General features: G+C 41.3%; 1 protein-coding gene and 1 non-coding gene across 9 annotated transcripts in view; one reads left to right on the top strand and one right to left on the bottom strand.

The window, feature by feature from the left end:
- EVA1A (eva-1 homolog A, regulator of programmed cell death) overlaps positions 1-2,681 on the top strand; it is a 144,875-nt gene extending 142,194 nt beyond the window's left edge. For all 8 annotated transcript variants that reach the window (XM_025353973.1, XM_025353978.1, XM_025353980.1 and 5 more), the window contains one exon: positions 1,391-2,681. In XM_025353973.1, the coding sequence (XP_025209758.1) occupies positions 1,391-1,764 (374 nt within the window). In that variant the 3' untranslated portion in view covers positions 1,765-2,681. The remainder of the gene's footprint in view (positions 1-1,390) is intronic.
- Positions 2,682-5,289: 2,608 nt separating this feature from the next.
- LOC112605506 lies at positions 5,290-5,424 on the bottom strand. Its single transcript, XR_003115488.1, has one exon. It is a non-coding gene; the product is annotated as a small nucleolar RNA U109 (small nucleolar RNA).
- Positions 5,425-12,831: the final 7,407 nt, after the last annotated feature.

Below are 12,831 nucleotides of genomic sequence, written 5' to 3'. Positions count from 1 at the left end.
TTCACCTAAAGACTCCCATTCTGTTAAGCACATCTTACAGGGGTCACAACTAGGCCCACTAAGCATACTGATCATCAACAGAATGACTGTTATCTTCTCTCACCAAGGAAACAGCTCAAATTTCTCCTCCCCTATCAGTTAACCTGCTGAGGCCACTCCTAATTACCTATACTGGCTTTCAATGTGTGACTGATTGCAACTATTGCTTTTTACAAAACTACCCCAAAACTTAGTGGCTGAAAACAGAAACATTTATTATCTCCCAGTTTCTGCAGATCAGAAATAGAGTGTGGCTTAGTTGGGTTCCTTGGTTCAAGGTTTCTCACAGGCTGCTGCAAGGCCGGGACTGTGGTCCCCTCAAGACTAGATGGAGGGATGATTCACTTCCAAGCTCATTCACATGGCTGTTGGCACCATTCAGTTCCTCAAAGGGTGTTGACCAGAGGTCACCCTTAGTTCCTTGACACTTGGATTTCTCCATAAGGCAGCTCACACATGGCAGCTGGCTTCATCAGAACCAGCAAGTAAGAAGAGCCCCAGAGAGGGAGAGAGCAAGAGAACAAGACAAAATCACAGTCTTATGTAACCTAATCTTAGAATCACCCATTGCTTTTGCCATATCCTACAGTCGACCCTTGGTATATGCAGGGGATTGGTTCTAGCATCCCTGTGTATACCCCAATCCGTGCATGCATACTGAAGTTCTACAGTTGACCCTGCAGAAGCCACATATTTGAAAAGCTGACACTCCTTATGTGTGGATTTCTCATCTCGCAAATAACGTATTTTCGATCCACATGTTTGTTTGAAAAAACTCCATGTATAAGTGTCCTGTGCAGTTCAAACCCATGTTGTTCAAGGGTCAACTGTATTTCTTAGAAGTAAGTCACTAGGTCCACCCCATAAGAGGAGAGGATTTCACAAAGGTGTGAATACTAGGAGATGGGGTTCATCTCAGAAGCTGTCTGCGACTGTGATGAAAGGGTAATTCAGTTGGGGTGCATGAGCAAATTCACAAGTAAAGATGTTTTGGTCTAGGTGAAAAGAGGCTTTAGATAAGATACATCTCTTAAACAAATGACACCTAAGCAAAGCTGCTTGTGTACAGTAGGTCTAAATAATTACTGTTTTTCTTTCTTTTACCTTTTCATTTGGGAAGAATCTCTAAATCAAAGTTGCAAGAAGAGTGAAAGAATCTCATATTCTTTTACAGATTCACCGTTTGTCAATTATATTTTGAATACATTATAAAATATATCACATGGGAGGACAATATTTGTAACCATCAAAACTTTGGAGCCTGGTGAGAGGTGTAGGCTGGAGTCGTATTGGATCTCTGCATGTGGAATTGTCATCTCTCAAATGCTTGCTTTTCCTCTTCTTCCTCCAGAAAATCCTGAGCGAGCAGCTCTGTACTTTGTTTCTGGCGTGTGCATCGGGCTGGTGCTGACTCTGGCTGCTTTGGTGATAAGGATCTCTTGCCACACAGACTGCAGGCGGCGTCCCAAGAAGAAGTTCCTGCAGGACAGAGAGAGCAGCAGCGACAGCAGCGACAGCGAGGACGGTAGTGAGGACACCGCGTCCGATCTCTCTGTGCGGAGACACCGCCGCTTCGAGAGGACTTTGAACAAGAACGTGTTCACCTCCGCGGAGGAGCTGGAGCGCGCCCAGCGGCTGGAGGAGCGCGAACGCATCATCAGGGAGATCTGGATGAATGGCCAGCCTGAGGTGCCCGGGACCAGGAGCCTAAACCGCTACTATTAGGGAGCAGCAGGACCCCGGAAACCACTGGAGGCCGCCTGGAAGGGAGAGGATCTGCAGGGACAGTGGGCACAAGGAACTGAACCCAGCTCTGCTAATATTGTGATTTCAGAGAAAAACCAGGACATGCCCCTTTTCTAGCCAGGGGGATTGCTCCTTTTTAGCCAAATGTATGGAGAAGTAGAAAAATCAAAGCAGTTCATCAGTCTTCCAGGTCTTGGAATGGTGCTGAAAAACCCTCTCCAACACTGTGGATGGAGATCGGAGAAACGCGATTTTGGTTTCTCTTGATTTCTGAGGATCTCAGAAGTTTCTGCAGACTTCCTTGCTATGTGTTATTCCTTTGCAAAAGGAAAGATCATTATAGCATGAGGGCTTGGAATAGCAGGGTGAACTTAACCCAATAAATGCAATTTCCTAAATGGCTCCATGCTATGGAGGTGATTCGGAGTCAAATAGTGTGATCCATGCTTATTATTTAAGGCTGATTTTTAAAATCTCGTTTTGCAAGGGCAACGCCGTCCATTTTAACTGGCACCTCAGGGATTAAAATCCTATTTTTTAGTATAGTTCCCATCTCATTCATGAAAAATGAATACAACTATTGTATTATGGGAGATGTGTCAGTGAACTAGAAAATGTCAATAACCTCAAAGGATGAAGGGTTTTTATTTTAAATAGTTTATAAAATATATATTGACATGCATATTTGAAAATGCTGCATAAAAATAAAAGTGGTGTGTTTTCCCCCTCTTTGGAGACAAGAAAATTTTATTATGATTCTAGATAATTGTGATTTTAAACACTTTTGTTTTTTTAAAAAAAGTTTGAATTTCAAAGAAAAGAATGGAAATGAGAGGTAAGGATTAAAGCCAAAGTTAAGGATGGGAATTAAAAAAATAAACATTACATAAAATCTTTTTGGTTTCATGGCTGTCTCTGTGGTTACCCTTACGTTAAATGACAGCTCTTTTATATACATGGGTATGGGCTTTTGCCAGGCCCCCTCAAGGATTAGAGTAGGGAGATGGTTCCTGTGTGATAATGGGCTTTTCACTTTCTGTAGGTTATATGTATGATTGCTATAGTTGTTAAGCAGACAGAGGAATAGAAGACTTACCTAAAGCTAGAAATAAGATGGTAGCCCTTATATGAAAAGAAGTTGGTAGAGAAGGAAGAGAAGCCAGGCTCTGCCACATTTAGAAATAGGTTACAGAGGACAAAACATCCCCTAGGCTGGTAAACAGGAAGAGTGAGACCTGTCTCTCTGTTTACTCCCTTCTTTTGCCGTGGAGTGGGTTCCTAGTCAGTCTATCTGGGTGCTTCAGGGCCTTCCTGCTGCGAGAGTCTCCCCTGTTCATTGACTTTGTCACCATGCTTAAGAGGATGGTCAGGAAACTTCCTCCGGTGAGGTCTCTACTGCTTCAGCAACCCACTTTTTGTTGTAAGGACTCTTGGAGGGCTGTCTTAAGAACTGAACAATCATAATCATAATCTCTGCTTGCCAAGGGGGCAATAAAGTTCACTTGAAACACTCAGTCGCTGGCCCGATTATATAATTTTGGGTGGCTGGCAACGTTGGCTGGCTACTTACAAGTGCCAAAAATCTTGCTGAGTCAGCATTTCTGAATCTGGATCCTTGCCCTTGTGGTTTCAGTCCCTTAGCAACAATTGCAGGAATCATCCAATTCCTCTGGGCTTTAGATTAATGTCATCTATCCTTGTCTCCACCTCTTAGAAAAATGGAACAATTGGGAGCTTATTTCCATCACCAGGGAGCATCAAAGCTGATTATGGGGCAGGATTATGAGCCTTATTGGGTAGGGAATGCAGTAGCTGAGGTGTTTGGGAGGGCTCCGGGGTATATGCCTGTCTCAGTTCCCACTCCCATATCCTTTTGACCAAGTCCATAATGTTCTTGTAATTATGGTGGTGGGGACATTGTCTGAGGCATAAAATACACTAGGTAGCAGCTGCTTCACTTTCATATAACAAGGATTACAGCTTTTCAACCTTCCCTATCTTGATTCAACCAATTCCACATTTTAGGGTTATCACTTCACACCTGATTTTAGTTTCTGTAATAGAACACTTGCATTTGCAACAGAAAGATATTCCACTTAAGAGCATTTATTGATCCACACAACTGGAAGGTCATGGCTGGATCTGAGGCTTCAGAGATGACTGGATCCAGGATCTTAAATGCTACCAAAAAGTTGCTCTTTCTCAGCTCTCCATTTTGCTTCCTTCTGCCGCTGGTTTCATTGTCTTCTACTGCAGATGAAACTATAACACACTAGTACAATATAGTGTATTCAGGTGCTTGCTTCTGATCAAATCCCCCACACAGCTCACCCACTACATATGTGCATATTTGGCACAGGTTCATGGCTTGTTTAGCTCAGAAGTCAGAAGCAAGACACAATGTGGAAGGGATGCTTTTTTGGTGCAGGTTTCCTGGTCTTTGGAAGTTTCACAAAGAAGCACTAGTGGACAAAATTCTGAGATAACTTTCGAAGTAAAGATGACTTAGGAGCCCAATAAATCCACTTCAGGCATTAATGCTCCCACCAACTTCCTTTAAGAGCCTCTTCCTGAGCTGCAAGGGACAGGTGGTCACTTTCAACTCATGGCATCTCTAAACGCACTCAGCTGAACCTTTGCCATGTGGCAGGGAGCACACCATAGGGACTTTGGGATTTACGTAGTTTCAGATAAGGACAGAAGAGAAAAAAAAAACACCTTACTCTGTGGCTTAAAATATAAAATCACAGGAAGGACTCTATGGCTTGGCTTGTGTAGGTCGATGGATGAAATCACCAGTCATTGTGATCAAGAGACTGAGCTTCTCTAAGTGGAAAGTGGAGATAGGATGCTAGGCAGGCACTCGCAATAGCCACTGCACCAGTCTTTTCTGTCTTTCTTGGTTTTCCTACTCTCTCTCACAGTTTTTCTTTTTTATTTTTCTTAATGCTTTATCTTCTTTTCCTCAACCCCTTCAATATGGGTCCATCCTTCTCACCTTGAAGCGCTGGTCTTCTCACCCTACATCCTGAGACATCTCATATATTACAGTGACTCTAAAGACCACCTACACACTGATGACTTGAAAAATCTCTTTCCAGTCCTGGCTAAGTTTCAGACTCATATACCCCACTGACCTCAACCACAGGAGACAGTTGTCCCACAGGATAAATTTGGCAGTGTCAGGGAGACATTTTGGTTGTTACTGCTGGGTGGGTGGGATGCTATTTGTATCCAGTGGCTAGAGGCTAGGAATGCTGCTAGACATTCGATAGTGCCAAAGCCAGCCTTTCAGTCCTCTCCACCAATGCCCCAGCAGTGAGTGAAGAAATCTCCAAGTTATTCCAGCCCCCAGCCATATGACTCTTTCCAACCAAAGCCTTAGACATTGTAGAACAGAGATAAATCACCCCTGCTGAGCCCTGTCCAACTTCCTAGTCCACAGAATCCATGAACACAGTAAATTGGTGGTATTTTTATGCCACTAAGTTTATTGTCCCACTTTTATGAAGGAGAAATACACTACCATACAACCTCTACCCTAAGGTTGGCCACCCTGAGGAGTCCTTTTTACATGTAGCATGTTATGAATGTATTACTGTTCCCAAAGGATAGAGGAGCAAACATTTCTATATGCAGTATGCCCCTAAGTTTACAATAAATAGCTGGACAACTTCCCAAAACTGCACTCATCTTCCCCCTACACCTATGTCTCTACCTATATTTTCTGTCAGTTAATGATATGGTTTGGATCTGTGCCCCTGCCCAAATCTCATGTCAATTTGTAATCTCTAATGTTGGAGGGCGGGCCTGGTCAGAGGTGATTGTATCACAGGGGCGAGTTTGCCTCTTTCTGTTTTTGTGATAGTCAGGGAGTTCTCATGAGATCTTGCTGTTTAAAAGTCTGCAGCACCCACCTCTTCTCTCTCTTCCTCCTGCTTCTGCCATGTAGGATATGCCTGCTTCTCCTTCGCCTTCTGCTCTCATTGTAAGTTTCCTGAGGCCTCGCAACCATGCTTCCCATATAGCCTGTGGAATGATGAGCCAATTATTACTCTTTTCTTTATAAACTACCCAGTCTCAGGTAGTTCTTATAGCAATGTGAGAATGGACTAATACAGTTAATGACAAGGAAAGTTACAAGGTTACCCAAATCAGAAGCCTGGGACCATTTCAGTTTTCTTCTTTTCCTTGAAGTTTCACGTATAACAATTAACAATCTTCCCAATTTTAAGTCATTAATATTTCTTACATTGATTCTTCCTGTACAGCTTAGTTTAAGCCCTTATCATCTCCTGCCTAAACAATTGGAAAAGGCTCCAAACTGTTACCTAAGTCTTGCCACCGGCAAAGCCATACTGAATACAGCTACCAAGGTGACCTCTATTAAATGCATGGCTGCTCATATACCAATCTCTCTTTTAAATCTCCCATTTTTTCCCCATTGCTTATTTAAAATGTGCAAATACTTCTATATAACATACCGGGCTCTCTATAGAAGGCTCCTGCAGCTTCATCACCTGTCCTCCTTGCTCATTCCTTTACATTCTGATAATATCGAATGGCTTATAGTTCTCTTCCACACTTTTTATGCCAATTGTTGCTTCTGTCTAAAATACCTTCCCCTCTTTCTCCCACTTTTCTACCTATCCTCAAGACTCAGCACAAGTGTTTCCTCTACCAGGAAGCCTTCCAAGACTTCTCTAGGCTGGGCTAAGTATTGTCCTCTAAGTTTCCACATATACTGTGCTTGTTATGCCCCTTGTTCCTGCTATACTGTTGTGAAATTGTTCACTTGTACCTCAAAGGCAGGGAGTCGCCTTGTTATTGGGTCCCAGCAGGATGCACACATCACATGCTTTCAGCGGATATTTGTTGAACTGTGGTAAAGACTATATTGTATTCACCAAACCCTGTTCTCTCCACTTTCTGGACACAAGGATGGACTATATTTCCAAGACACTATTTTGGGTAGATGTGGCTGTGTGACAGTTTTGCCAATGGAATGTGGCAGGCCTACCTAATTGACATTTGCCATTTCGACATTGGTTGGCTCATATGATCTTCTATCCCCTCTGCTGGCTGGATGCAGAAGATTCAGCAAAGAATTCTGAGGCTCTAGAGGATGGTGGAGCCACAAAATGGAAGAAGCCTGGGTTTCTGAATGACCACGCAGTGGGCCACTTACTGTCCAGGAACATCCACATTGTATTTTGTATTAGGAGAGAGAGGCTGATGAAATACAACCCTGAATTGAAGGCTGGAAGGGCTCTTGAAGTCTCTGCTTCCAACTCTATCTTTGACAGGCTTATTCCTAACTCATTCTTCATGAGTAAAATTGCTCCTAAAACTTCAAAGGGAATTCTATAGAACAGAGTAGCCCTCTTATTTAGGTAACCATTTCCCTTTACTACTTTTAACTTCTTATGCTTCAGTTGGAGTTACCTTATGTTCACAAAGGATATTCATTCATCCCCCCTTATAATAATTCACGATAATGAACATTCAAAGTTAACATGTTTCTTGCCTTTTTGCTCCTTGTGCTGAACAGTTTCTAACTTATTTATATGCTTTTAATGGTACTTCTCCCTTTTTATTCTAATATTTTATTTACATATATACATACATTCTACTTTGTTGAAGTAAAGTGAGTCAGGCAATACCTTCCACCTATGATCATAGCTGTCACAAAAGCTTCAATATCATGTATATCAGAGTGACAGTTCTGATAAAGGCAGCTAAACTCACTATTCTAATCAGCTTTGAGCAGAGCAAAATTAGCCTCATTTCCCATGTGTTTCCTTATCTTCTCGACCAATGTTGAGATTGCACAAATTATAAAATGAACTCCTCTGAAAAATTGTGATCAGATATGGGGTGTCAATCTTTTAATTGTTTGTCAACCTGTATTAAACGAAGTACCCTAAATATCCTAAAAAGAAATACCTGAGACTGGATAATTTATAAAGGAAAGAGGTTTAAGTTACTCATAGTTCCACATGACTGGGGAAGCTTCAGAAAACTTACAATCATGGTAGAAGGGGAAGCAGGCACATCTTACATGACAGCAGGTGAGAGAGTGAATGTGACCTTTGCTGCAGTTTGCAATAAATTCCTCGTCTCCATGTGAGTCCATCTCAGCCTGGGTTTCATTATCCACATGACTATCAGCATTTTGGCCAAAACCATTCAGCAAATCTTTAGGAAGGGCCAAACATTCCTACATCTTCCTATATTCTTCTGAGCTCTCCAAACTGTTCCAACCTCTGCCCATTACTCAGTTCCAAAGTCACTTCCACATTTTCTAGTATCTTCATAGCAGTGCCCCACTCCTGTTACCAATTTACTGTATTAGTCCATTTTCACACTGCTCTAAAGAGATACCCAAGAATGGGTAATTTATGAAGGAAAGAGGCTTAATTGACTCATAGTTCTGTATGGCTGGGGAGGTCCCAGGAAACTTACAACCATGGCAGAAGGGGAAGCAGGCAGGTCCTACACAGCGGCAGATGAGAGAGAGCATGTATCAGCACAGGAAAAACTACCATTTATAAAGCCGTCAGATCTCGTGACTATCAGCTCACCATCTTGAGAACAGTATGTGGAGAACTGCCCCCATAATTCAATCACTTCTCTCCCTTGATACATGGGGATTACAGGTACCTCCCTTGACAGGTAGGGATTACAATTCAAGATGAGATTTGGGTGGGGACACATAGTCATACCATATCACAGCCCAAATCAGTATATATCAGGATATATTCCTTGTCCTAAATATTAAACTTAACATTAAAAATAGCACCAAAATATCAGCCTTCAAAGTGATAGTCTTCCCATGTCAACAGCAAATTTGAAACCTCATGGCTTTTTTTGTAAATTTTGAAGATATGAATTTCTTTTTCACCCTGGAACCAGAATATCCTTCTTTCTTTTTCCAGATAGAGTCAATTCTTCCTTTGCATCCCCACTGCTCCTTGCACACACACACTGTATGTGATTTTTTGGTACCTGTCTTTGTCCCCTAATCTCTAAGCCCCTGACAGCTATACTGTATCTTACCTCTGATTTCTCAGTGCACATGCAGGACCTGTTTCACAGTAGTGTCTCCTCAAATGTTTTTTGAGTTAATAAAGTAATGCATAAAGTCTCAGAAAATTTGAAATACAGCCTGTTGCAGCATGCTGTTCCACAGGTTCCCAAGGCATTGATTGTTTGTGATGAAGATAATTTTCTTAAGTGTGTGAAGGTCTGTTTTATCTGATTTCATTTATTCTTTCCTCTACCATTAATCATTTCCTCATCTCTTTCAATTTCAGAGTCTCTCCCATCTCTCCTGCATTAACTTAGATGTGGCTGTGTGATAGAGCTTGCAGGGCATTTTTTCAAGTTGGATTTAGCACTCAGAATGTTACAAAATTCTTACAGGTTTTGAAGGCATTGGCGTTTCTTCTTGAACTGCAATGGCCATTCTTAACTTCATAAAATACAGGTTCTCAGTCCCTCAAGGGTTGAACAAATAAAGGTAAACTTCTAAAACTTAAACATTGGAAGTATGCCTCTTGTGTCTGCAAAATACTCACATCATATATTCCATTATTTCTGCTTTCAAGACCATCTCAATCTCACTCATATCGTCTAGACACTTGACCCTCAGACACACTTTATCTCCTGTCTATGGGAAAAACCATCATTTAGTTACTGAGATAGGGAAGTAATATACAAAAATGTCTTGGCTAAGGTGGCTCATGCTTGTAACTCAGCACTTAGGGAGACTCACTTGGGGCCAGGAGATGAGCCTGGGAAACATAGCAAGACCCTGTCTCTACAAAAAAAGTATAAAATTAGCCAGGTGTTATGACGCATGCGTGTAGTCCTAGCGACTCAGGAGGCTGAGGTAGGAGGATTACTTTAGCCCAGGAGTTTGAGGCTGCAGTAAGTTATGATCACACCACTGTACTCCAGTGTAGGCAACAGAGCAAGACTCTGTCTCAAAAAGAAAAAAAAAAAATTCAATTAAAAATAAAAGATAAAAAGAAAAAAAGGGAAACTCTCTTCTCCTAACCATTTATTACCTTTTCATTTTCTTTCTTTCAGTGGTAGGTAGAGATGAGCCTACTGGTGGTGACAGTGAAATTAAAAATAACTTCACTTCTAGCTGTTATTTGAAGAACACAAGGAACCGCTGAGGCTCTCAGAAGAAAGGTTTATCTGGGCCTGAGGCCAGGGCCCATATTAGGGATTCCATTCAGAACCAGAATCACACAACTAGCTCCACATCATCAAAAAAGATGAGATGATTAACTAAAAATTTTCCTCTAAAGTCCTGAAAATTTGTGTTTTTAGCCAGTCTCTAGTCTTTTTATGGAAAGTTTCTGATGTCTTATACCCTGTTACAACACTAAATCTGGCAGATATTTTGGAATAGAAAAACGTGGACATTCAGGGCAATATCTGGGTATTTCCAGGTGAATTTCTCGAATGAGAAAAGTGCATTTCTGAATCAGGAACTTTTTATAGAAAGCCGATACATAAACAAAAATACATTTTCTCCTTATGATGTTACGGTTACTCTGTAGGGTTAGATTTTCACATATCTGGAACTCAAGACACTGTTTCTACCTTGTTGGATACTTCTTCCAGTGGCTAATTCATCCTCAATGTGTATTGAAGGGTGACTAGGATATACATAAGTGACAAAGGCAAGTTAAAACATGAGAGATTTATCTGAATGGCATGAGCTTCTAAGGAAGTATTTTACAAAAGATTGCAGAGCAGAATTTAGCAAACTACAGTCCATGGGCCAAATCCCTCCACCACATGTTTGTGTACCACTTGCAAGCCAAGAAAGGTTTTTCCATTTTTAAATAGTTATATTTTAAATAGTTATGTAAGCACCTATATTATATCCTAGATTTTGCCTCTTGGCCCACAAAGCCTAAAATTATTTACCATATGACCCTTTGTGGAAAAAGTTTGCTGATGCCTATTGTAAAGAAATGATCAGGAGATATCAATAGGCAAAAAGACCAATGCAGAACACAATCTCCCCCTCCCCAACTGTGGTAGAGTTGGCTGAATAATCCCCCCACCATCTGTCCAAATCCTAACCTCTGGAGCCTGTGAATGTGTTACCTTATATGGCAAAAGGAACTTTACAAATATAATTGAGTTAAGTATCTTGAGATGGAAGATGATCCTGAGTTATCTGGTTAAGCCTGATGTAATCACAGTTCTTATAAGAGGGAGGCGGGAGGGTCAGAGTCACAGAGAAGGAGATGTGATGGCAGAAGTGGAGTTTGGAGTAATGCTGCCACGAGCCAAGGAATACAAGCAGTTTCTGAAAAAGTAAGAAATAGGATTCTCCCGTAGTGTTTCCAGATGTAACACAGCCCTGAGGACATCTTTCTTTAAGCCCCAGAAGATTCATTTCAAACCCCGGCCTCCAGAACTGTAAGATAACACATTGATGTTGTTTTGGGCCACTAAATTTATGGTAATTTGTTGCAGCAGATAATAGATAACAACTTTTTCAGCCCTACACTCCCAGGGTTGTAGAAGAATCACAGGGCTCACCATAATCTCACCATGTATAATGAATTCCCATAGGACAGCTGGGTAAGAGGAGAGGTAGAGTTTTAAGAGGAAGTTCAGAGTGTAGAACAGACAGATAATCATAGAATTCTAGTTTTAGACAGCACTTTGAAAAGATACCCGAGGAAGAGCTCAGTTGTAATATCAGTTGTAAAGAGAAGAACTGCAAAGTGGAATATAGCTAAAAGTCAAGGGGGAGAAGATGATTGCAGGATGTGGGAGAAGAGACATGGTTGTATCAGCTAGCTGCAGGTTCTGTATGGCCTCTGCCCAGCTGTATAGCTGAAACTAAATGATATCCCCATTGGCAGAAGAGCAGAAAGAAAAGAGCCCTAAAAATTAAAAGGGTGTGTTTTTATGTCAGCCATAAAACCATGTGACTTTCTGTCCAGTTAGAATCTTTAGCTCCACCTACCTCTTAAATTCAGATGAGCAGAACCAAGAATCCATCTGCTCATGATAATTTCTGTAATTTGCACACCGTGGCATTCTTGGCAACAACTTATTTATGGCAGATACAGCATTTAGAGTTCAAAATTACATCCTTTTTCCAGAAACTGTTCATTAAACAAACTCGTATCTCTTAAGATAACATTTCTCAAATTATGTTCACCAGTGACCAACCCTTGGAACTAAGGAGTTATAGCGCAAACTTCAGGAAGTGCCTCCTTAAAGCATTTAAATTGAGTGCAGAGCACATGTCAAAATTCAAATTTGGAGAGAGTTTCTGCTTGTGTTCCTAGCCTTAAAAGAGACACCAGTACAGAGAATTCCTGAGGCTTTCTCAGAAATTTGGGTCCACAATGGTACAGGGCTTACAATTAAAAATTATTTGTGAATAATATGAACATAAAAGTGTGAAAATCCAAAGCTAGCTTTGGAAGTTCTCTCCAAATCCCTGAGTAGTTTCTGAACTTTCTGAACCAACTTACATGTATATACAATGATCCACAATGTTCCTTTACCCAGGATGTCTTCAACCACCATCACCAGCTCCCTTTAGGTGATGGGGACCACAGACAAGACTTCTTTAGGGACTAGCAAGGGCAGCAGGTGTTGCTAAAGACCTCCTTGACATACAGAATGCCCACTTCTGCTCCTTTGCCTAACGCTGAAAGCATTCAAGAATGCTGGTGTTTCCTGGGTGGAAATAAAACAGAACCCTGAGAACCAACCTGATCACCCAGTACTTAGAGGATATTTTGTCAGGTAATTCCTCATTTGTCTATCTACACTAGTAGATTCTAAGTTTTATGAGGTCAATAAATTTTGTCTTAATATTCCTCATGTGTCCGGAATTGGTGGGTTCTTGGTCTTGCCGACTTCAAGAATGAAGCGTGGACCCTTGTGGTGTTAGAGTTCTTAAAGATGGTGTGTCTGGAGTTTGTTCTTCCCAGTGTTCAGATGTGTCTGGAGTTTCTTCCTTCCAGTGGATTCGTGGTCTTGCTGACTTCA

Source organism: Theropithecus gelada, chromosome 13, assembly GCF_003255815.1.
Source record: "Theropithecus gelada isolate Dixy chromosome 13, Tgel_1.0, whole genome shotgun sequence".
NCBI classification, from domain to species: domain Eukaryota; kingdom Metazoa; phylum Chordata; class Mammalia; order Primates; family Cercopithecidae; genus Theropithecus; species Theropithecus gelada.
This window is presented reverse-complemented; position numbering and strand designations above follow the sequence as displayed.